The 23,744-nt window shown below is 52.6% G+C and overlaps 2 protein-coding genes across 4 annotated transcripts; one reads left to right on the top strand and one right to left on the bottom strand.

Annotated features, from left to right (window-relative positions):
- Positions 1 to 1,376: 1,376 nt before the first annotated feature.
- On the top strand, positions 1,377 to 10,591 carry CTSZ (cathepsin Z). The gene is made up of 6 exons (XM_012656500.1): positions 1,377 to 1,657; positions 2,148 to 2,311; positions 6,685 to 6,864; positions 8,797 to 8,947; positions 9,403 to 9,565; positions 10,370 to 10,591. The coding sequence occupies exons 1-6, from the start codon at positions 1,518 to 1,520 to the stop codon at positions 10,478 to 10,480; spliced, it is 909 nt and encodes a 302-aa protein (XP_012511954.1). The 5' UTR covers positions 1,377 to 1,517; the 3' UTR covers positions 10,481 to 10,591.
- Positions 10,592 to 10,980: 389 nt separating this feature from the next.
- NELFCD (negative elongation factor complex member C/D) lies at positions 10,981 to 23,094 on the bottom strand. 3 transcript variants are annotated; one of them, XR_001137995.1, is made up of 15 exons: positions 22,947 to 23,094; positions 19,066 to 19,181; positions 18,716 to 18,825; positions 17,772 to 17,881; positions 16,551 to 16,658; positions 15,592 to 15,744; positions 15,247 to 15,377; positions 14,457 to 14,622; positions 14,070 to 14,204; positions 13,490 to 13,629; positions 12,650 to 12,764; positions 12,208 to 12,303; positions 12,081 to 12,132; positions 11,534 to 11,663; positions 10,981 to 11,440 (listed from the first exon to the last, which is right to left on the bottom strand). XR_001137995.1 is itself a non-coding variant. In XM_012656498.1 (15 exons), the coding sequence occupies exons 1-15, from the start codon at positions 23,058 to 23,060 to the stop codon at positions 11,406 to 11,408; spliced, it is 1,800 nt and encodes a 599-aa protein (XP_012511952.1). In that variant the 5' UTR covers positions 23,061 to 23,094; the 3' UTR covers positions 10,981 to 11,405. The 3 variants fall into 3 exon arrangements, 2 of the variants coding, with proteins under 2 accessions (XP_012511952.1, XP_012511953.1); XM_012656498.1 differs by having other exon boundaries at positions 11,992 to 12,132; XM_012656499.1 differs by having other exon boundaries at positions 11,992 to 12,132; positions 19,066 to 19,184; positions 22,947 to 23,033.
- Positions 23,095 to 23,744: the final 650 nt, after the last annotated feature.

Here is a 23,744-nt window from a genome sequence, read left to right as displayed (position 1 = left end):
AGCTTTTTCTTTACAGGATACCGAAAACCTACCATGGTAGTAGACGCCCCCTGATAACATCACACGGACAGCCTGGGTTTCTTCCTCACAGGAACGACCTGCTCCCTGTAGCCAGGGCAGCCAGAGAGCTGTGGGAGGAGGAAGACGCCGGCTGGCAGTTCCCTTTGTGCTCCCTTCTCGGCCAGAGCTGGAGGCCCAGTTCCCGTGCCCACCCCCAGCTCCACCCGGGCCGCTCTCGGGCTGCCAAGGGAGCCCCGCACTCCCCACCTCCTAGTGTCTGACTGACTGTTAGTGTGAGCGACTTCCCACAAAGATAAAAGACGCATCGGCCCCGTGTCCACACTTCGCCTCAGTGACCACTCTTTGGGAACTTCTGGGCAGATAAAGCAGCACCTGGCCTTTGCCTCCGATGTGTCCCTGTCCTCTGACAGGAGCTGCCAGGTAGCCTTCCCAGTCCTGCGGGGATTCCAGGGGGCCTCGGAAACTGCTGGAAGCCAAGGAGCCAGCCACTGTGGTTTCCGGTTGCCCACCTGGCACAGGTGGAGGCGGAGGCTGGGATGGGGCAGGTGCCCGCCAAGGAGGGAGAAGGGACATGGGATTCACCTGAGGCCCCGACACGGCGGTCCTGCAGCACAGGCCTGTGGAGACCCCAGAACAGGATGGCAGGACCATTTTCTGAAGAGGCCAGAAGGCCACTGTTCGGCCCACTCCCGATGACAACTGCTCACGAGGGGCCCTTAGTTACGAAACCAAGTCCTGAGGGTCCCACTTCTGCTTTGGGTTCCTCATTTGACTAAGAAGAGTTTTGTCAGCAGGAAACGTTTCCAAGCTCCTCGGGAGTCGCCATGTAGAGCTCATGACCCATGCGCCAAGTGAAGTCTTCCTTTAGGGGCACTGCGAGACGACCCCACCTTCTTTCTCTGTGAAAGGGAAACGTCTCCCCAGAAAGGGCCGGGCCTTTGGGAAACGCGGTTCAGAAAGCCAAGCCAGGGCATGATTCTGGGGGGCTGGGGCCTCCTCCCAGGACTCGGGAGACCCCCACCCATTGCCAGGCCGAGAGAGGAGGCAGGAGGGTCCTAAGGATCCAGGGCTGGGGCAGCGCGTCGGAGCCTGCAGCTCCCTTCCCGGATGCCAGGGCCCGTGGAAAGCGAGCCAAGTGTGACAGTCCCCACAGGTGGCTAGTGGCTGGCGGTGGGGTCGGCCTGGGGGCCCAGGAGGTCGGGCTCTTTGGACCTCCAGAGAGTTCAGTCGCCCGGGGCCAGGGAGGGAGGCGCTGCCCGCGGGCCGGGCGGGGCGGGCCGGGGTCACCCGGGCGGGGCGGGCGTGGGAGGGGGTCGGCCCCGCCCCAGGGGAGTGTCCCGGCCCGGCTGCCGCCTTAAGGGCCGCCGGTGCGGGGCGAGGCCGGAGTGGGTTCGGCTTGGCGCGGGATCTCGGATCCGGAGCGGCATCCGGAGCGGCCTCTGGCGCCCTGTCTGGGATCCGGGGCGGGATCCGGAGCGGGATCCGGAGCGGGAGCCATGGCGTCGTCCAGGCCTGCGGGGCCGCTGCTGCTGCTCGTGCTGCTGGCGGGCGCGGCGCAGGCCGGCCTCTACTTCCGTCCGGGCCAGACCTGCTACCGGCCCCTGCGGGGGGACCAGCTGGCGCAGCTGGGGCGCAGGTGGGCGCCCGCGGGGTCGGGAGGCCGTTGGGGGAGGGGAGGGAGGGATGGCCGCGTCCCAGGGCCTGGAGGCGCTGGCCTGCCTTTTGGGGATCCTGCCTCCCTGGGCCTTGGAACGCCAGATCCAGCCCCATCGTTTCGGGGGTCACTCCAATTGCACATCCAGGGGAAGCCCTGGTGTTTTGGGGGTTGGACGAGCCCCACCTGTCCAGAAAGCCAGGCCTGCCTCACCCCTGTGGCCTTTGGGGCTTGTCCCCAGCCTTGGCCTCGCTCACTCGTCGTCCTTCCTTGCCATGCGGAGAGTGCTGGGGCCCCCACCCCCTCTCACATCTCACACCTGGTGGCTGCAGGGCTCTTGCCCACCCCCTCACTCTTTGGGAAAGGGAGGGGGGCTCAAGAGGGCTGCCTGTGCCCTGGCCCCTGTGGGAGGGGGGTTCTGGTTGCCCCAGGGGCCCCAGCGCTGATTTTGGTGGTGTTGGTCTCTTCCCAGGACATACCCACGGCCTTATGAGTACCTGTCCCCATCGGATCTGCCCAAGAGCTGGGACTGGCGCAATGTGAATGGTGTCAACTACGCCAGCATCACCAGGAACCAGCACATCCCTCGGTACTGCGGCTCCTGCTGGGCCCACGGCAGCACCAGCGCCATGGCAGGTTGGTGGCTGCCCCTGGACCCTGGGCCAGGAGAGCCGGTCCAGGCTGCTTCCAACTCAGCACAGGCAGCCACAGCCCAGGGTTCCAGGAGCCTGTGACTCTGTGCCAGCGGTCAGCCTGGGCTGGGTGGTGCCTGCGCCTCTCTGGCCCAGGGGAGCTGGCCTTCACCCTTTGCCGAAGAGACGCAAGCTGGGTCATTCGGGGGCTCCCCGGCGGGCCACCCAGGGCCTTTGGGTGACTGAAGCCAGTATTTCCCACGGGCCCTCTCCCCCCAAAGCTTGTGACCTCAGCCATTGGGACAGAACCAGAAATGCAAAATCACCGAGCCCCCAGCCCGTACTGGGGACATGGAAGTGAAACTGCTTCTCAGCAGCAGTATTTGAGATGAAAGCCTGTCCTGGGCGTGGAGTATTGAGCGAGGCTGGCGGGCTGCAGCCATGGCCCCACCCTGTCACTGCCCCAAGCTGGCACTCTTCTCATCTGGACCTTAGCCTCTGGCTGCAGGCCGGCAGGAAGGCTCACGGGAAGGAGGGAGGGGAGGCTCACGTGGAGGCTGCTGCGCCCTGCCTTGGGAAGGGAGGCTGCCTCCCAGCCCCAGGCCTGCCCCTCAGCATTTGGGAAGGACCCTGCCCTCTCCAATAACAGCCCTGGTCTCCAGGAGCCTGGACTTCCACTGGAGAAGGGACTCAGTCTGGCTGGAGTTTGGTTCGGGAGTGCTGGGTGCTGTTGCCTCCTGTCCTGGCCTTGGTACCTCACAGGTCAGGCCTGTTGTGTAGGGTCTGTGCTGAGAGGATTAACACAATGTGGCCGCTGCTGCCTGCCACGGCGCAGTGGCACGCACTTGTGTCATCGTCTCATTTAGACCTCCTAGTTGCCGTGAGTGCTTTTAACTTGTAGATGAGGAAACCGAGGCTCTTTGCAGGGAGGTTGGAAGACTTGGCCCTGGTGTGACAGCTGGGATTCGAGCCCAGAAGCCTGGCTTTGGGCCAGGACCTTTGCTGGCCTCTGTGTTTTGGGTGAGGGGTTCCTGCTTGGGGTGGGGTCTGGACCCCGGAGCTGGCCGGCTGTAGCTGTTGCCTGGCCCTGTTTCTCTTGGGGGCCTGGTTGGGGGCCGAGCGTACTTCTGACTGGGGTGGCGATGGAGCTGGGGCCTCTCCCACGGGAAGGTCTGGGAGACCTTGGCAAGGCGGGCGGCGTGGGCGGGCGAGGCAGAGGCTGGAGCAAGGTCGGGGGGAGCGCAGGATGGCGCCCACTGAGGAAGTGAAAGCCTTTGAGGCCCAGCCTTGGGTGGGGTGAGGGTGAGCAGAGAACTGGAAAGGGAAGCCTTGAATTATCTTTGAGAGGGAGTCAGGTGACAAGATTTGCATCTGTGAAGGACTTCAGGGTAGGGAGGAAGTGGCCAAAGGTGGCTTGGCAGCTGTCTGATGAGTGCTGGGCACTGGCCAGGGGTCAACCTCCCACAGTTTGAGAGTGGACTGTCCCTCTGGGCTAGGGTACTGCTCCCTCCTCCTCCATAAACCTCCAACATCTCTGGCAGCAGCCAAGGCCCCTGCTTCCTCTTTCACTGAGAAAATAGAAGCCACCAGAAGGGGACTTCCATGGGGGCCTTCCCCCTCTGCCAGCTAATGCAGCTGCGCCATAGCGTGCCTTCCCTCCTGTCCCTGGGAGTCGAGCGTCCCAGCCCTTCACTGAGGCTGCCCCTCCCTGTGCACAGGAGACCGCCCCTCACCCACTCGGAAGCGCCCCTCCTCGAACAAATGAGCAAAAAGCCCCTGACCCCACCCCGCCCCACTTCTCAGCTCCGCAGGAGATAGCTGGGGCCCCTCTTCTCTGTCCTTGCACCCTTAGCCTCAACCCCACCACTCTCCATCTCTGAGGTGTCGCCGTTGGGGCAGGGTAGGGGCCTTCCCCAGGCCCCACCATCCTTGACTATGCTTGAAACGCCGCCCTCACCTGCACTTGGAAACGCCCTCCCCGCCCCCACGCCTGGCGTTCCTTCCTGTCCTCTCCTCCATTCCCCTGAACTCACCTTCACACCCTCCTGCCCACACACCTCGCTCAGACACCTGACGCCTCCAGCCTCTGGCCTTCAGGTCCAAACAGCTCCTCCTTCCTAGCTGTCACTGCAGGCCCGTTTGGGTTACTCAGAGGCCCAGAGGTGCACCTGGCTCCTACTCCCCATCCTCATACAACTCATCGACAAGTCTTGGCAGTTCTACCTTGAAAATACGTGCAGAACTCACCTGCTCCCGCCACCTGTCACCTGGCCTCACTGTCCAGCTTCCTGTCTGGTCTCCCTTCGCTAGAATGAGCCTGTTAAAGCCCGGGTCAGATCACGCTGTTCTTCACCTAGGAACCCTCGTGGGATAAAAGGCCAATGTTCCTGTGACCTACGGAGCCTACGTGGTCCAGGCCCTGTGCCTCCTGTGCTCCCTGTTCACCTGGAGGGTGAAGCAGGAGGTACCTTCTCCTGCCAGGTACCCCTCTCTCCTCCCTCCTCCTGCAGGCATCACCACCCACCTCCATGGGGTCCCCCTCAGCCACCCTATGTAAAGATACCCTGAATTCCTTCCCCGTTTGATTTTTCTTCATTGCACTGTATGCTGTGCACATTGACAGATGCTCCTCGACTTACAAATAGGGCTGTCGGACAAACCCACCATAGTTGAAAATATCGCAAGTTGAAATGTATTTCATACACTTGAGCTTAGCCTAGCCTACCTTAAACATGCTCAGAACACAGGTTAGCCTACAGTTGGGCAAAATTATCTAACATGAAGCCTATTTTATAATTAAGTATTGAATATCTGACAATTTACCAAATACTGTACTGAAAGTGAAAAACAGAATGGTTGTGTGGGTACTCAAAGTATGATTTCTACCCAATTCTTGCGGCTTTAGCACCCAGCCGGGCAGAGGTCGGGCAGTAGAGGATGGAGAGTTGACCGTTAGCGGAGAGGAAGGGGTGAAAGCCTGCTAGGAGAGTGTGGGCTGAAGGGACAGCGGGAGCAGGGATTATCTCAAATGGTAGTTGAATGAGGCAGAGACAGTGGCTGTTTTAAGAAAGGCAGGTCTGGTTGGGTGTGGTGGTTCACGCCGGTAATCCCAGCACTTTGGGAGGCTGAAGCAGGAGGATCACTTGAGGCCAGGAGTTTGAGACCAGCCTGGGGAACATAGCGAGACCTTGTCTCTACAAAACAATTTTAAAAATTAGCCAGATGTGGTGGCTCGCACATGTAGTCCCAGCTACTTGGGAGGCTGAAGCAGGAGGATCACTTGAGACCAGGGGTTTGAGGCTGCAGTGAGCTGTGATCAGCCCACTGCACTCCAGCCTGGGCGACAGAGTGAGACCCTGTCTCAAAAAGAAAAAAAAAGGCCGCGCTGTGATGGAGGAGGAGATCCGGAAGGAGCCAGGTCCTCAGCAAGGAAACAGGAATCTGGGCTTCGCGCACCTTCGGTGGATGCGGACAGGCCACTGCTATCACAGGAGCATGTTCTCGGGTGTGGAGCATTCACAGGCCTGGTGGTAGCAGGCTGGGCTCTGCTCTGGGTTTTGCAGTGCCATGTGAAGCAAGGTCATCAGATGGGGGTGAGTTCCAGAAGGCACCTGGGCAAGGAGGGGAGGGCTGGACAGAGGAGTAGACTGGAGTATGGGAGCATCTGGAAGGTGACACCAGGGCAGGGCAGGCCGAAGGGTGCACGCTGTGGGGTGCTAACCCAGGGGACGGGCAGGTGTGGCCGGGGCAAGGCAGGAGTTCTGGCGGGCAAGAGGGAGCAGACGTGGAGGCAGTGGCAGTAGCCCGGGTGTATATCTGTCGTGAAAAAGTGGAGCGAGATGACTCTGAAATGGGGTAGGAGTGGCCAGTGGGGCCCAGGTCCCCTTCTGGGATTCTGCTTATTCTCTTGTGCATGGGGAGGGGAGCATGGTGGGCGCCAGGTGGGAGCTGTGGCAGTCCTTGGCTGCACTTGTTTGCACAGCTGCCCCGCTGGGGCCCCCTCTCCGTGGGGGCAGGAACTGTGTCTCTCCTGGCTCTTTGGTGGGCACAGGTGGCGGAGTGTCTTTCAGCCCTTCAGCAGACGCTTCTTGGGCATCTGCAGGGCTGGATGGTGCTGACAGCACTGCCCTGGCTCTGCCTCATGGCGTTTTGGTTGTTTGGGCAGACAGGACAGTGCCCACGGAGGGCCAGGGAAGGCCTTTCTGGAGAGCAGGGGCTGAGCTGAGACCTCCAAGCAGAGGTCAGCGCGGGGGAGGGCCCTCCGGAGAGGGACACAGGCAGCCTGACACAAGCGTCCAGTCCTGTTCGGGGGAGCCGGTCGGGGGCAGTGTGCCGCCCGGGGCGGACGCGCGCTGACGGTGGTGCTGACTGTTGCAGATCGGATCAACATCAAGAGGAAGGGTGCGTGGCCCTCCACCCTGCTGTCAGTGCAGCACGTCCTCGACTGTGGACATGCCGGCTCCTGCGAGGGCGGCAACGACCTGCCGGTGTGGGAGTACGCCCACTGGCACGGCATCCCCGACGAGACCTGCAACAACTACCAGGCCAAGGACCAGGGTAGGCCTCGGCCCAGGCCCCCAGCCCTCCGCCCTCCACTCCCTCTTCCTAGAGAAAGTGCGGCCGTGAGCCCAGGCCGGGGTCCCCAGGGAGGGCTGGTGCCCCTGAGCGTTAGGGGCCGTGTCCCCAGGCCGGCCTCCCTGCAGAAGCCCCCTCTGCCACTCTGACCCCGTGGGGCTGGGGCGGAGCTGGAGCCCCTCCGTGTCAAGAAGACTGTCAAAATGGCCTGGCCTGGGAGGGTTCTGACGGGCGTGCCCCGCTCCTGTGTGTGCCCCTGTGTGGGAGGGCCCCTGCAGAGAGGCCTGGATGTGATGTTTGGGTTCTGATATGTTGGCATTTTGGGGGTTTTATGAGCCTGTGTGGGGGAGAGGTGCAGGCGGGCCTTGTGGAGGGAAGAGTCAGTTTTCCAGGAGCGCTGGTGGAGAGAGCAGGTGGGGAGGCCGCCGCCCCAAACTAGAAGCCAGCAGGCCCAGCTGGAAGGCAGCATGGGCCTGGTTCCTGCCCTCGCGACCCCGGACTGGGGCCACGTGCATTCCAGTGTGGCTGGAGCCAAGAGGGTGCTATGTGGACCAGCAGACTCAAGCTGGCCTGGGGTCCCCATGGTTGGCACATTCCCTTTAGGCTGTTCCCCTTGGAAACCAAAGGAAAGAAAAGTCAAGACCCCAAACCCATAATTGGCAGTTTCAAGCCACCTGACTCTCCGATCTCCCTCATAGCCAGAGCAGAGACCCGGGAAAACTCAAAAAGCGATTTGAGACGGTGGGGGGCGAGAATGGGAGAGAGCCCAGTGCTTTGCCGCCCCCACTCTTGCCCCAAGTCTAGAAGGGTCGACTCCGGTGCCTGTGTGCTCTGACGCAGCGCAGGGTACTCTAGGCACCACCTCATGCAGACAGGGGTCCCTTGCCTTGCCCCTGGGCCTTATTGTCCAGCCAGAAAGAATTTTCCTGGACTCGTGGTGAGTCCTTAGTTGAAGTGGCAAACCCAGCGTGGGTCAGAGGCCCAGAACGGGGACAGACGACAGGGAGGAGGGGAAGCCAGTCTGCTCTGGAATCACAAATTAGGCATCAGGTGGTCCCTGGGGCCTCCCCGCCCCTCCACCCCAGACTGGTCTCATCCAGCCAAGGCCACGCCTCTGAGCCCACCTGTACCTGAAGGCCAGTGCAGCCCATCAGAAACCTGATTGTTTGCAACGGTCTTGCCTTTGTAGTATGAGCAGAGGTGGCCACAGAGCCATCATCTTCCTGTTGTACTGGACACTGGGCCTTTGTGTCCAAGGAGACAAGTAAGCCAACAATTTAATCTTCAAGGACTTTACTGTCCTGGGGGAAGAATCTGGATGTCTGTGTAACTGTAACAAAAATAGGTGACACCAAAGCAGTAAAAAGGCAGGCCGAGGGTGGGCCGGAGGGATGGGGTGTCTATAAAGTGAGAACACAGTGATTTCGAGTCTTGCGGAACTAAGAGCTGCACTTTTTCTCTAAGCCTAATTCCTGATACTTCTCCAACCAAAAACAAGAAAATGCTTTTTCTCTAACTAGATGTATCGGGCTGTTTATTCACTAACCAGCAATAGAATCATCTTGATTGCGCTTAATAATAATTTGATTGCACTCAATTTTCAGCTATCAAGTATTACGAAAAGGTCCTGTCCCAACCTTTAAAGGAAGAGAAAAAAAGGCTAACCTTTGAGTGCCTACTAGGTGCTAATGTTTGTCTTCTTTCTTTTCTGCCAAGGCCCGGGGGAGGGCTCTTTATAACTCCTTTGCAGCCGAAAGAAGGGCATAATTAAACAGCACCTAGAGCAAGATGACTTGTTATTAGCTAATGAATGGTGGGCTACATTAGAAAAGTGGAGAGTGGATTTGGGTAGCTTCTTTGTTAGTGGACTAACGAGGAGACAGTCTCATGCTGACTTTCCTTGGTCTCCCCTAGAGTGTGACAAGTTTAACCAATGTGGGACATGCACTGAATTCAAAGAGTGCCACGCCATCCGGAACTACACCCTCTGGAGAGTGGGCGACTACGGCTCCCTGTCCGGGAGGGAGAAGATGATGGCGGAAATCTATGCCAACGGCCCCATCAGGTGAGGGGAGGCCCCATCAGGTGAGGGGAGGCCCCGTCAGGTGAGAAGCCCCACCAGGTGAGACCTGGCTGCTGCGTGCATGCGGGCGCACGTGTAGCTTCACCCGTCCTTCTGGCCAGTTTTAGCCACTGCGCTTGCGACACAGCTGCCACGATTTCACCTGTAAGAACTTCATTTTTCTCGGAAGCAAAACCAGTAACTGATAACTAATCTGGCCCTTCCTGGGGTTAGCGGGTGAAACGCAGATGGAAAGCTCCCCAAGCTGTAGTGAGTGCCGTGATGTTGGGCTGTTTCAGCAGGGAAGACGCTGCGTGAATAACAATTTTTCCAGAATCGTCTGATATGCATTATCTCAGTTGGATTTACACATGGTAATATCAGACTATTTGTAATGATGGTAGATTCTTTCAGTTCAGTTTAGAGCAGTAATTGGTTCTTTAACTGCCTGCCTGCAGCTGCGGTATAATGGCAACAGAAAGGATGGCTAACTACACAGGGGGCGTCTATGCCGAATACCACGACGACGCCTACATAAACCATATCATCTCCGTGGTCGGGTGGGGTGTCAGCGATGGGACTGAGTACTGGATTGTCCGGAATTCATGGGGTGAACCATGGGTAAGATGTTTTCACTTTCTCAAGGTCATACGTAGGAAAAGAATTCATATTCCTCTCACTTGAATGGTTCTGTTGACTTTTAGCTAAAAACATGAGGCCTTCAGCAGAGGGTTTTCTTGCTGCAGCCCAGACTCTCAGGCGTCGCACGAGTGGCTTTTGGCGCTAGATCCTTCTTGGTTGTGTGGGAGCTGCTGCTGTTCTGTGCACTGTAGGGTGGTCAGCAGCAACCCTGGCCTTCCGCCCCCAGGTGCCCGCCCAGCACCCCCATGTAACCAACTACGACTCTGAGCACAGCCAAGGGCACCCCGGGGCAACTGCCGGCGAGCAGCACTGCTGGCGGGTGCGGTCTCACTACCTTCTTCCTTTACGACCATTGCATTCTCTCTCCTGCCACGGTTTTCAACTCCCTAGGTAAAACCATGTAGGTTTTTCAAAAACACTTGTGAGTCGGGTTAAGACTCCACTGCCAGGGCTCTAATTTTTAAGACCTAGTATTAGCCACTAATAGTTTTAGATATAGAAATTCACGATTACGAAATGGGGGACAGTGGTTTACATGGAAGTGATGAAATGTCAATTCTCTTAATTAAATGACTACAAATGGGGCTGTTACTAGGCAGATGAGTCATTAGGTCTAAAGAGTCAACATCTTTTGTTAGACACTTCCAAGTAGGGGTGGTCGGAAGGGTACAGGGGTGGCGGACTAGGCCGTCTGGACCCTGCAAGTCCTCCAAGGCTGGGCTGAGGGACAGAGGCAGACGGCGGGGCCCTGCGTGTCAACAACCATCTCACTTCTCCCCACAGGGCGAGAGAGGATGGATGCGGATAGTGACCAGCACCTACAAGGATGGGAAGGGCGCCAGTTACAACCTTGCTATTGAGGAGTCCTGTACATTTGGGGACCCCATCGTTTAAGGTGATGTCTCTGGAACAGCAGTGTTTTAAGAAGTGGTATCATGAACCCTGACCAGAAGGGCCCTAGGGTTACGGGTACCAGACTGGCGACACTGGATGGCTGGGATGGCTCTGGACACCTGGAAGGGGCACTTGCCAACGTGAGGACAGGCTGATACTAGCTGTGAGAGCATTCCTAAGAGCTGAAATGGGATGGCTTAACCACCTGCACAGCGGTGAGGAAGTGACAAGACAGGAAATCATGGGCCTCAGCCTTACTCAGTGGAGGGCCTGGTATTTGTATTTGGCAACCGTGGCCGATAATACAGCATTTACAAGGAAAAATAGTTCAGACTCATCACCAGTTCTTAAGTCTCTTTGGAATCAGTGGGGGGAAGGGAGGTTGTCCACGTGATGAATAAAGACTTCACACTGGACCGTGCCTGCGCGAGCCTTATTTACACACTGAGCGACACATCAGGACCCACACCCTGCAACCCAGCAGAAAGGCTTTTTAAAAATTTATTATTCTTAGCAAATTAAAATAATTATAATAAAACATCAACTAACTACTTGGATACCTGGGAGAAAACTCAGGTCAACTTTGAAAGTGGTTCACTGGAAATCTCAGTTTCTGAATTCCCACCACCCATGGGCCGCCCGCTGGGTGGGTTCACCCTGAGAGGTAACGGGAATCTAGTTCCTACACTGTAAACAGGATTCAGGGGCAGAACTAGGTTTACAACAAAGAGAAGGGGCTGTTCATATCAGCAGTTTTCCCCTTACACTGCTAAAATTTTCCTTTTGAAAACAGTTACCCGCCTCCTCCCAGCAAAGCCCATTTCGAAGATGCTGACTGATTCTCTTCAACAACAGCTTCTTGAAAGGGTTTTTCCAAAACTGGTCTCCTGGAATGTTCTGCTTCAGCTCTGCAGGATGCTCCAAATTAGTTCACCATGATGAAGTTAGATTTGCAGTGAGCTTTAACAGAGGGAAAACAGCCACTGGGTTAGAAACAGGAGGTAAAAAATGACATTTACTACTGCAGCAGAGGGACATTTACGTCGGCCTTACCTATAAATTCTGTCACGGGGTCATGTTCGCCTTCTGTTTTAATGGTGCCTGCGATGCTGTCGTTTTCCAGGATGGGGAGGAAAAGCTGCACAAAGTCAGAGGTGTACGGAGGGGCAATGACGTCCAGCACCTGTGTGGGCAAGGCAGGGGGTTACTCCTCCCACACAGCCCGACACTCGGGTGAAACGGCAATCAGTTTGGAGAAAATACCACCCCCTGCCCCCCAGCTTCCCTGGAGACGCCACCAGTCTCCAACATAAGACACTCAGGGTGGTACTGCAGGTAAAACGCATAATACAGTCCTGCAGGGAGTTGGTAAGTTGGTATCTGTCATTGTCATCACCAAGATTATCAGAAACACAGTTCTCAGGGTTAGGTACAAAATGAACTAAATTAAGCCAAAAAGGGCAGTGCTAGCGTAAACATGTGAAACATGAAACCAACGGTGCATTGCTGACCTCAGTGACAAAATAGCGAATGAGTGAAATGTCAGTGTCCAGCTTCTCCAGACACTTTCGGATGTAACTGACAACAGGAAGTACATAACCTCGACTCAGAAGGTGAACCATCCTGTCCAGCAGGGTCTTCTTCAACTCAAGCTACGGAAGAGAGAGGAACTGGTTAGAGTGGGGTCTTCCCCAGCCCCCGGTGAACCCCACGGGGCGCCCGCTCACCTGCTCCATCACGTCCAGCTGGGAGTGCTCAGTCTCAAAAAGTTTAACAAGCAGCTGCAGGACCTGGGGGTGCAGGAGCTGGTGGCAGGTGCTGATCTACAACATGCCAAAGGGAGCCTCACTGAGCGGCGTGGTCACTCTCAGGACACAAGGCACCACAGTCACTGTCACAGCCGTCAGAGACAGCTTATTGCCGGTGAGGATGGTCCTGGACGCTTGGCCAGGGCCGGCCAGCTTCTGTGCCACACCCCGTCCTTCCAGTAACACTTGGTAAAAACTGAGAAATCTATGCAGTCAATGAAACAGGAGCCTTCAAAGGAAAATCCTCATTTAGGATTTTTTAGCTATTTTTGAAAAGAGTATCCTCCAGACTCCCTGAACAGATGCAAGCGAAGTAAGTGCCAAAATAAACAGCAGGAGCCAGACCCTTCCGCCCTCTCACCTCATCCAGCAGCGCCAGGTGTACTGGCGTGTGGTCCGTCTGGAGCTGAAAGTACCTTGGTTCTGATACGGTCCAATCTACCCATTTCAGCACACCCATTGCTACCACTGGAAACCTACAGGTAAACAAGGCAGAATGCTTCCCTTAAGAAAATACCAAAATATACTAGAAAAGCATTAAAGGTTTGGCAAGTTAAAAACAAACTCAAACTCCCCCATCAATCTGCCCTGCACTGTGTTCGGCCCGGGGTGGGGGCTTGTTCACGAACACAGTCTGATGAGACTTGCAGGGGAAGGAGCAGAATTCAATGCTCAGCTCACTTTAAACCACTTTCCTGGTTTAAAAGGAAAAGATCATTAATGTGAAACACTCAGTGAGTCTGGTGGACTGGGTTGAAGTTTACCTTTATTTAGCAAACCTCTTCTTCGTCCCTAGTACAAATTAATAGAGGCAAGACTAAAACGCCTAAGAGGACACACTATTCCTAGGACATGTCTATTTAAGTAATTGGCAGAATCACAAATCATTTCTATCTAAGCAATACTTTGTTGGGATAACTTTTACTATAAATAGACCCTTTTCTTAAAATCAATTTGTGTAATTCTGGCTGGTCTTCCTTTACTTAGTCTAATTTGTGAGGATTTACTGAACAGACTTCTGGCAAGTAAACACCTGAAAATTACTCATGCTGCTAAAACTGTTTAAAATTCTCTACATACATTTAAAAAAGAAAAAATAAATAAGGATCTCAGAAGCTTTTGTTATTTGAGCTTCTACTATGAAAACTCAAACCACCTCCTCCCCAAAGGATTGAGTTTAGAAACGTTTCATTCTGCTTACCTAATACACTGGTAAAGTGTGCTCAGTTCTGCCACTAGTTCAGAGGCCCCTTTGTTCTCATTGCAACACAAGTTGTGAACAGTTTCAACAGCTTTTGATGTTGACTTCAGCTCGTCTTTGTTGATGCTCACTCGCTTGTTCTGAAAAGACGCACACAAGTTGCTGAATCCTGACGGAGCACATCTCCCCGCTGTCGGGGTACTCTGGTATCTGCCACTTCTCTCTGCAAATCACTTTCCCTATTTCTGAAGTTGGGAGTTAATTTAATTGTCAAACTTTACAGTCACACAGTGTATAGAAACTGAAAACTAATGAGACTGGTGTTTGTGGCTTATGGAAATTAGTTTCATTTCTTTAGTCACACTTCAAATTACAGTTTGCAGAATATTATAGATGCAAAGCACATTTTCTTGAGACATTTAGCACTTTCGCTACTTTATGCACAAACAATAGAAGAGACATTTCCAACACTAGACAGGCTCAAGATTTCTTATAGCTAAAACTCCCAAATAATACCAAAGAAGAGGAGGATACCTGTCTCCTAAAAGTCCACAAATTCTTAGAACTGATAGTACCTTACCTTCTTCCAGGTCTCAACCACACTTGCCGCATAAGCCAAGATGTGGATATATTTGTGCTTGTGGTCCTGGTTGATCCTGGCCCCTGGCTTAAAGAGCGACTGCATGAACAGGTCTAAGAAGGCCGGCACCCGGATCTGCGGAGACACACATGGCCAGGAGCAGGATGGCAGTAGCTGCGCATGCTCACTCACACCCACCCCTGCAGGGCTCTCTAACATGTTCCAAGGCTGAGTGTGGTGAGGAAGGACCAGGAAAAGGAATGGAAGCATTTCAACAGGAATTTGCATTCACCAACTTAAGAGAATTGCTTCAACACAGACTTTCCAAAGCAACCCAGCCGGTCAGCACTGAGGGTATCCCATCTTATTAAGATGAGAAAAACTTACCAGTTCCACAGGAGGAGGGTCCATGCTTGTGAACATCTTGAACAGGACGGTGATGTCAGCAGGGTTCAGAGCTCCTTTGGACAACATGGCCCCAAGGGCCTGGCAGGCCCGGGGGTAGGAAGCGGCTGTGCCTAAGGCTAGTGTGATCTGACTGGCATCGTGGCCTCTGGATGGGAAAAACCACATATCCCATTATTAACAAGGCAGCTTTTTCTTCTTTCTTTTTTTTATTTACATTTAATGTTTGGGACTGTTGAGATCCCTTTGTTTTTCCGTATTTCTGTCACTCACTGGTATACTGACTGACCCACGAAAACAACATTTAGAGCAAACTGGAATGAATGATTCAAATACAGCTTGCTGAATCTATAGAAGGAATCACATACTTTTTAAATGCCTTATTAAGACTCTATTAGTAGTAGAAAATAAAGCTATTAGGAGCTCATTTTTTTCTGTAAGATATGGACTACAATGCAACAATTAGATCACCGAACAGCTATTTCAGGACTTCTATCATTTGCCACTGATGAACCCAACTTGAGTACAGGTCCATAATCCAGTGGACTGGAGAGTAATCAAGTACTTCACAAAACAGGCATCAAAGCAACACTGTAGAAAGCAAGCTCTCCGCATGTGCTTAAAACTATTCGGACTTTACTGGATGAAAGGAAGTTTTCCTATGTGTCAAAATGGAAGGAGTCAGAAGCTTTGGCTGTGGAAGAAGGGCCACAGGAAGGGTTTTGAGGGGAGCACTACGGGGGACGGGGGGGGCAAGAACAGGGCCTCTCACTTCTCCTGGGCAAAGCGCTGCACTTCCTGAGCGATCCTGCGCACAGCAGAGCCCCCTTGCTCCTCCTGGGCCAGCACGGACATCATGGCCTGGGCAAACAGGTACGTGTGCTCCCCGTGACACACCATCTTCTGCAAGATCGCAGGGAAAGAGGGCTGGTGTTCACTACTGCAGCACTGACAAGTGGACAAGAGCCAAACTTCAACAGTTCTCAGGCATGGAAGTTATCCTGGAAGGTACCCTCTGAAATGCAGAGACTCTAAAGAGAAGGAGCATTTCGTGCTTGAAAACGCAAGACCTACACAGCCTCCGTCTAATCTGAGATTCATAAAGTGAAGCACTTACGGCAAACTCAGGGAGATTTTTTTCCAGGTTTTCTTCTCCTCCATCTAAAATTGTAGCTAGAGAAGTGCGAAGTACTCTAGAGAATACTTCTAGCTGCTGGCACGCCGTGGATACGCTCGTTATCTCCCCTTGGTACCCTGCATCAGAAATCAGCTACCACACAAAGACAAGTCAACAGTGAGCATGCAGTGACCGCACCTTCCACAGAAAGCTGGCTTCTCAGTGTTCACGGAGAGGTGGACAAGTAAGCACGGGCCTCAGGTCTAAACCTTCCCTCTGGTGCCCGCTGTGCTCCCACCTGGGTTTGTGACCCAGGCTCCCCACTTCTCCTTGGGCTGTTCACATGTAAGAGGAAGGAGATCAACCAGGCATGTGTAAAGGCTCCGCTCAGAACACAACAAACTCTATGAATGTCCCTACTAAATCCTAAAACACAGGCCTGGCGCGGTGGCTCACGGGAGGCCGAGGCGGGCGGATTGTTTGAGCTCAGGAGTTCGAAACCAGCCTGAGCAAGAGTGAGACCCCGTCTCTACTAAAAATAGAAAGAAATTAATTAGACAACTAAAAATATATAGAAAAAATTAGCCGGGCATGGTGGTGCATGCCTGTAGTCCCAGCTACTCAGGAGGCTGAGGCAGGAGGATCGCTTGAGCCCAGGAGTTTGAGGTTGCTGTGAGCGAGGATGACGCCACGGCACTATAGCCTGGGCAACACAGTGAGACTCTGTCTCAAAACAAAAAAAACAAACAAAAAAAAACCACAGTCAACGTTGATCCAAAAACAAAGATACAAATTTTATGCTTTTCTTTCTCAATGTAAGCCTTACTAAATGAAACGATGAAGACCTTTACCAAAAAAGCAAATATGAATTTTCACAGGAAACAGATCACCAAACAACCAAAAATAACCCTTGTTCATAAACACTTTTATCTTTTCTCTAATTCTAGAACTCTTCCTACCTTAACAGTAAAGTTAAGCATCAAACAGTCTGGATGGGCTTCAGCCAGTTTGTAAAAAAGATCTCTCCATGTTGTATGTGCAATCATTTGTTCAAGCCAAGCTGGGGTCTGCCAAACAAACAAACAATGAGATAAGAGGCCTAGCTTCAGCTTAAGTGAAGATTAAGTTGTGTAAACAATCACGGAATACCCCTGCTGGAAGAGCCTCGTGAGTCTAGCTTCAGAGGAAGCAGACCCACAGCCGGCCACAGCCACACAACTGGCTGAATGGCCAAAGAGAGCCCCTGATGTCCACTCATAGCTTTTGGAAGACCCGACTCAACTCAAGAGGGTACTAAGAGACACTTCCTAGGAGACACTAGAGAGTCCAGTGGAAGTGTACATACAGCAGGGCTGCCTCGTACACACAGTAAGCCCATGCTACGTCAGCCGTATGTCCTTGGGCCTTGGCAAAAGAGAAAAAGGCCATTTAAATGGTACAGGTGATTTGGCCCATTACCACCTGTAGTGGCCTTGAAAATGTGTCCCTCAGCTCTCCTCCTGTGGGACTGCTGGCCTCGGGGGCTGCAGTCTGAACCTGGCATCCCATTTGTGCCAAGGCCAGACTCCCCACAGCTGCTTCCAGCCACTGACTCAGCGCAGCGGGGCCTCTAAAACAGTCCTGTCCAGGAGACACGGGCTCCCGGAACGGGCGCCTATGGCTTGAAGACTCCCCACTAATGTGCCTGAGATTTTCTGGAAATGGCACCATGGCCTGAGACTCTTTCTACCAACCTTTCTTCCTTCCCTCTTGCCCTCAAGGTTCAGACCTATATTCTGGCTCCCCCAGCCTCCCTCAGCCCTTGCCCATCTTCCCTCATAGCTGTTTCCTCCATAACCTCTTGCACGTCTAGCCCTGTCTTGGTACCTGCTTCTTGGAGGACCCAAATGAAGACAGCAAACCACTCCAAGAGCTATGCCCCAGAGTCAGCCTGAGATGGGTGAGAACCTGCTGTCCCTTCTCTCCAGGCCAGCATCTGGGTGCCTCTCATGTGAACGCATCTCACTTCAGCCAGGACAGAGTTTAGACGGCAGCTCTGACAACATGCAACTTCGGCATCACACCCTGGTTTAGGACTCAACTCTTACGTTACTTATGTGATGTGCCACACTTCACTGCCCACGTGGAATTAGAAAAAGATCCCAGGAACTGACACTACAAAAAGGAAAATAATTTCTCACCTCTCCCTCTTCAGTAAAAATAGAATCTGCTTTGCGGGGGTCAAAATGTTTGATCAATAAACTCTTCAAGTGATTTTCCACAGTTTCCTGAACTTGCACTGGCTCAACACCTGAAAGAAAATGAAAGCAACTAGACAGACAATGGCAATCTCTCAATTCACTGCATTATCGACGCTTTAGAAAAAAGTCAAAAGTCTCTATGTGAATCAGATATCACAGAATTGTTTCTGACCACTTTTAAAAAATGTTGGAACTCTTAAAAACAGTTAATTATATACAATGATAAGACCCAAAGAGGAGCACAGAGCAGAACACACAGGATGGTCTGCCCTGTCCGCATGGAAAGGAGAGCAACATCTGTAAGACCTCACTAAGGACAAAACAAGCGGCTAAGACAGACAGGTGGGGGTGGAGAAACACAGCCCTGCCCAGTAGGGGCGAGCAGATGCCAGCCAGCAGAGGCACATTTGTACCTGATCACCCCGACAGCACTGAATCGACTCGTTCTGCACAGCACTTACTTCAGTGATGTCATCTGCACCCAGTTCAGTGGATTTACAGTAAGGCTCTACTTTGATCATATTAGCTAAAAGCCATAATCATCACCAGTCCTAAATTATCGGTCATTTACTACTTGCCATCATAGACATCTTGAAAATGACACACTGAACATATACTGTATAATCCTATAATTCTACAGCATGGTAGGGAAAACAGCTCAATGAGAATCACGTTTGCAGGCTATCAGAAAACCTCAATTATTGAATCAAAGATAAGAGTCAAGCAGATAAAACTGGGTAAGAAGTTCAGTTCTTACTTATAAAGTCTTAAAAACCAGGACAATAAAGAAGGCATTTCCAATTCATCAGCACTACAATGGTCCAAAGGTCTATTTAAAAGGAGGGGGTGGTGGCTAGCCAGGACAGGGGCTGCCGACAGAGCACCTGTCTGAATGAGCCACTCCGCCAGCAGGTTCACAGTCTGGGCCACGGCGGTGTAGTTCTCTGATAGGAGCTGGATAACATTCTCTGGAGACCCTCCTGCCTGAAAATACCTAGGAAAAGTAACAGAGCAGCAATTACACTAGAGAGAACATAGGTGAGCGGGGGATGGACAACAAGGAGGAAGATAATGAGGCTTTAAGATTTGTAAAGTGGCAGAGGTGGGACCCTCGAAGCCTTTTGTTCCTGCATCATATTATTCTTACTTCACATGTCATCTTCTGGGAATATCACAAAACTTTCTCTTAATTACTCCCTACTCTCCTGCCAGTACAAATGCCTTCCTCACATACCTCTTCAGAGTGTTAAAGATGGAGGGTTCCATGATGTAATCCCGGGTAGAAAATTTATGAAGGCATTCTTGCTGGACCTCGGCGTCATCCTCGCCTTCTCCTGAATCATCCTCTTGCTGCTGATAAATGCCAAGAGCCATGACTTTTTCATTAATATAAACATCCTGTCATCTCACCCTAAATCTGTATGATGCTGTCCATTTCAAAAATATTCCACACACATTATTTCATTTGACTTTCATGACACTCTCATAATGTGGACAAGTAGCGAGTAGCTGAGGAAATGGGACCCAGAGTGGCACTGAGTGGGCTTGTACGGCAACGCCACCCCAGCAGCCGTGGACTGTGGTCACGCGAGTTACCTAACCTCTCTGGGCGTCCATTTCCTCCTCCACTGAACAAAGATAATAATGGTGCCTATGCCCTGTGGCTGTTGTGAGGATCCCACGAGCCAATTTTTGGAAGAGCCAAGCACAATGCCTGGCATTTAGTACAAGTTCAATAGCTGTTAACTATTATTATTGTTCTATTATTTCATATGTGCCATTTAAGCTTTCCAACAAAGACTAACAAAGTGATTCATGAAGGCATGAGCCATCAATTTACCATCACAAAGTAAAGATCACAATTTGTCTCAAATCCGCACGCCTGGCTGGATTCTAGTCTCAGTTCTGTGTGGGAGCAACCTTAGGCGCGTCCTTGGACCTAAGGGTGAAGAAGGCTTCCTCACCTGCTAACAGCCACATGATGATGGACTGGACCATCCCAAGGTCTGTCCAGCTGTAATGCTGTCATCCTAACTAATGAGCAGAGGCTTTTTGAACACTTACTCTGTACTGAGCACTGTGCTCATCACCTAGGGAACCAGAGAAAATATCAGATAAGAAATGGCTTTTTCCACTAAAGAATTTCACAAGCTAATAGGAAAGACCAGCCTCCATGCAACTGACCCTAACATAATGGAGTAAGAGCTGGATCAGCAAACTGTAGCCCAAGGCTAAATCTAGGCCTCTCCTGTTTTTGTAAATAAAGTTTTATTGGAATACAGCCATGTCCATTCTTTTAAGTATTGTCTATGACTGCTTTCCCCCTATAAGTGCAGAGTTGTGTAGTGCGACAGAGACATGCACACCCTAAAATATTTACTATCTGGCCCTTTACAGAAAAGTTTGCCCTCCTGATCTGGACCAACATTCCGAAAGCAGTGCTTTGGGAACAGATTGAGCCCGGTGACTTCACAGTGAAGACTAAGGAGTCTTCTCTCAGATAATATTTGTGTGGGAAACCTTGAGCACAGGTGGGAAGGAAGGCTGGGCTTCACCCTGAGGCTCATTCTTACCTGTATTCTACCCTGGGCACTCACCTCTTCTACCACCACATCTTGGGGCATTTGGGACATGCCATCTACCTGCTCATAAATCTAGTATTTAGCCTGGACCGATCTTCCCCTGCCACCCACCCTTACGTGCCACATTTAAGTATTCAACAGTCTATTCCCATCTCCACTCAGACATCTCACAAGTACTCCAAGCTCTGTAGGTCCAAAACTGACCTCATCTCCCTGAAAACGGATTTTCTTCCTACAACCCACATTTTAGTAAAGAATTCAATCATCCACCTGTTACCAAGAAACCTGGGAGTCATCCTCACTTTCTCCTCCCTCACCCTACCCCCACGTCCGATCACGAAGTCACATCACTTCTAACTCCCACCTAGCTGTCCAACGTGGCCCTTCTTTCCATATTTATCTCTACCCCTCCTTATTTTTTGCATGTTTGCAGTAGCAGTATTCCCTAATGTCTTGGTCTCATTCCTTCCTTTCAGTCATCTTTCATGGATGCCACAGTGATCTTCCTAAGCCACAAATGTGGCATCCTTCTGCTTAAAGTTTCCCGTCTCACTCAGGAAAAAGCATCTAAGCTTTAGCTTGTGCTGACCTTGCTCTTCCTACATGCTCACCTGTCCAGTCTCACCTCCCGCCACTCCCCATTTACAACCTGCAGCCAGGCTAATCGATTTGCATTTCAGTAGCTCTTAGTTTCTATGCAGACTTAAAATCACAGTAGCTTCCTTACACATCTTCGCACCTCCCCTAATCCACGTAACATGGCATCAAGAGAACAAAATCAGGGTCACCAACTATCTTTCAAAATCCAGCTCATGCCACCCTTCCATCACCTTTCCTAACTTTCTGTTCCTCTCCCAAGGAGAGTCACAGAATCAACATGATGCGAACATCTGGTCTACCCCTTTCATCAATAACAGCCCACTTGGGTCAATGGGCAGTATTAGGATCATGATGAAAATTTTCCAAACATGAGACTCCCTAACCCATCAGTGGGGTCTAGGCCTAACTGCATGAGCTGAGGAAAGTAACTCGAGTGCTCAGTCTTTAAAATGAAGGCATTGAACTAGATGGCCCCCTTAGATATGCCCAAGTTCTAACACTTTATGACTCAAAGGCTCAATGTGAGAAGCACTATGACATTTTGTGCAAGATGTCCCAAACATCAGCCCACTACTAAGCTAATTCAGACCCTCTGATCTGGACCACTTCAGGTGGTCAGCAGTTTGATGAAGTGGCAATGGAGACTAAAGATGTGGATTTGGATCCTCATTCCTCCATTAGTTTCATAACCTTGGGCGGGTCACTAAGTCTTCTGTCTCACTTTCTTCATTTACAAAAACTGAGCAAAGTAACACCCAACACAAAATCTTGAGCATGTAAAGCGATAATGTGTGAAGCACCTGGCTTACCCTCTCAATTAGCGAAATCTGACTCTTTATCCACTCCACTGTAAGCCTGCAACAGCGCAAAATGATCCAACATGCCAATCTACACATGTCGGTCCTGGCCCAAAACTCTTCAACAGGCCATCCCATTTAGCAGCTTTCCAAGGCCCTTCAGAACCTGCTCCCTACTGACTTCCTGCGAGTGCTTCCACCAGACAACTAACCATACAGGGCCCTGAAACTGTCAGTTCCAGAAACACATCGCCTGTCTTTGCATCTTTATACCTGGGCTCCAATACTGTCGCTGCATCACCACCCCTGTTCAACGAAGTAAACCCCACTTCATTCTTTATTCCTTCAAAATATCAGTTCAATATTTACCAAACAACCCTAACTTTGATAAAGTTAAAAGGGCAAGTTCCAGGTTCCCCTCCAGACCTCAGGGGAGGCACCTGAGAAGCTGTATCTCAATCATGCTCCTCAGCTGGGTTTTAATATTGGAATAAGGTTGGGGTACAGGGGCCAAACTAGGGCTTCCTTCTGGGGCTTTCCAACCAGTCTTCAGGGGAGAACAGAATGATCCCTTCTGGGTTCTCACTCCAAACCCCAGAAGGTCAAGCCAGAAAATCCTGTCAATGGGCCCAAAGGCAGATGAAATCAGCCCAAAGTGCTGAAAAGAGTGTGGTTTAGAAGAGAGTAAAACACACATAGGAGTGCCCAAAGTTCTACTTTCTCACCATGATGCTGCCTGGAGTTTTGAATTGTACTTTTGGTTTAACACTGTGTGGCTCCTGGCCCCATCCTCCACCTTAAGAGTTTGTGTCCCACCCGCCCTGGGACACAAACTTGGCAGGAAGTACCCGTACCCAGCACTGAGGCTGGCCCGGGGTGGGTGGCCAACAGGGGCCTCAAGGCCACGGGGACTTCCGCCCCTTCGCCCCCGCCCCTGTTATCCCGCAGGTTGAGACGGCGGAGGCCCAGGGGGCCGCGCTGCCGGGCCCAGGGGGGGTCGCGGGGGCCAGCCAGTGGCCAGGCGGGGCGGGCTGTGCTTGAACCACACGGTGGCCGCGCGGGGCCGGGCGCGCGCTCACACCCCGGCGGCGGAAACGAACGACCCTCGTCGGGGGGCGCCCGGTGCCCCCCCTCACCTGGCCGCCGTCCGCCTCGTCGCCCCATTCGGCCGCGCTCCCGAAGTAGTCCTCGTCCATGATGGCGGCCGGCGCGGGCCCCGCCATTCTCTCCCGCGAGCGAACGCGGCGCATGCGCGCGGTGGTGGCCCGGCGGACGGGCGCACGCGCGGCCCGTGGCCCCGCCCCCTGCGGCCACGCGCTTCGGCCTGAGGGAGGCGGGGCCAGGGAAGGGGGCGGGGCCTGGGGAAGGGGCGGGCCCGCGGGCCTTGGGACAAAGGGGACCGGGCGGAGGGAACGCCCCCGGCGGATCCAGGAGCTCAGCCCGGGTGGGTCTCGGGGACTCTAGCTCCGGATGGAAGTTTCGAACAGACTCACGCACAGCTCCGCCCCGACTTCGCTGGTCCTGCGGGCACCAGTTTCCTCATCTGACAACTGGGAACAGCTCTATCACAGTGTCCGGGACCCACCAAAATGTTTTAAATTTCTTTTATTATTGGTAAAAAGTACTACACGCAGTGGAAAGTAGAATTTTTAATTTTTTAAATGCAGGAAGAGCCCACAAAGGCAAAAGTGCCTAGAGCCACAGAAATCATGATGCGGCCCTGAAAAAGGGGACCTGCCTGAAGTTGGTTGCTAAGGGTAACAGACTACGCTTTCTGGGGTGGAGTAGGGGGGCAGGAAATGACAGCCTGGTGACAATCACAGAAAGTTTTGCGTAGGGCGGTTAACACCATCAGCTCTGGATGCTTCGAAAGGTAATGCCCATGTCAGTAAGAGAAGAGCATTAGAGGAAAAAGCTCTAGAAATTGATAACAG

The sequence above is a fragment of the Propithecus coquereli genome, unplaced genomic scaffold, assembly GCF_000956105.1.
Source record: "Propithecus coquereli isolate 6110/MARCELLA unplaced genomic scaffold, Pcoq_1.0 Scaffold503, whole genome shotgun sequence".
Taxonomy (NCBI): domain Eukaryota; kingdom Metazoa; phylum Chordata; class Mammalia; order Primates; family Indriidae; genus Propithecus; species Propithecus coquereli.
Note: the sequence above shows the minus strand (reverse complement) of the source record. Positions and strands in the feature narration are given on the sequence as shown.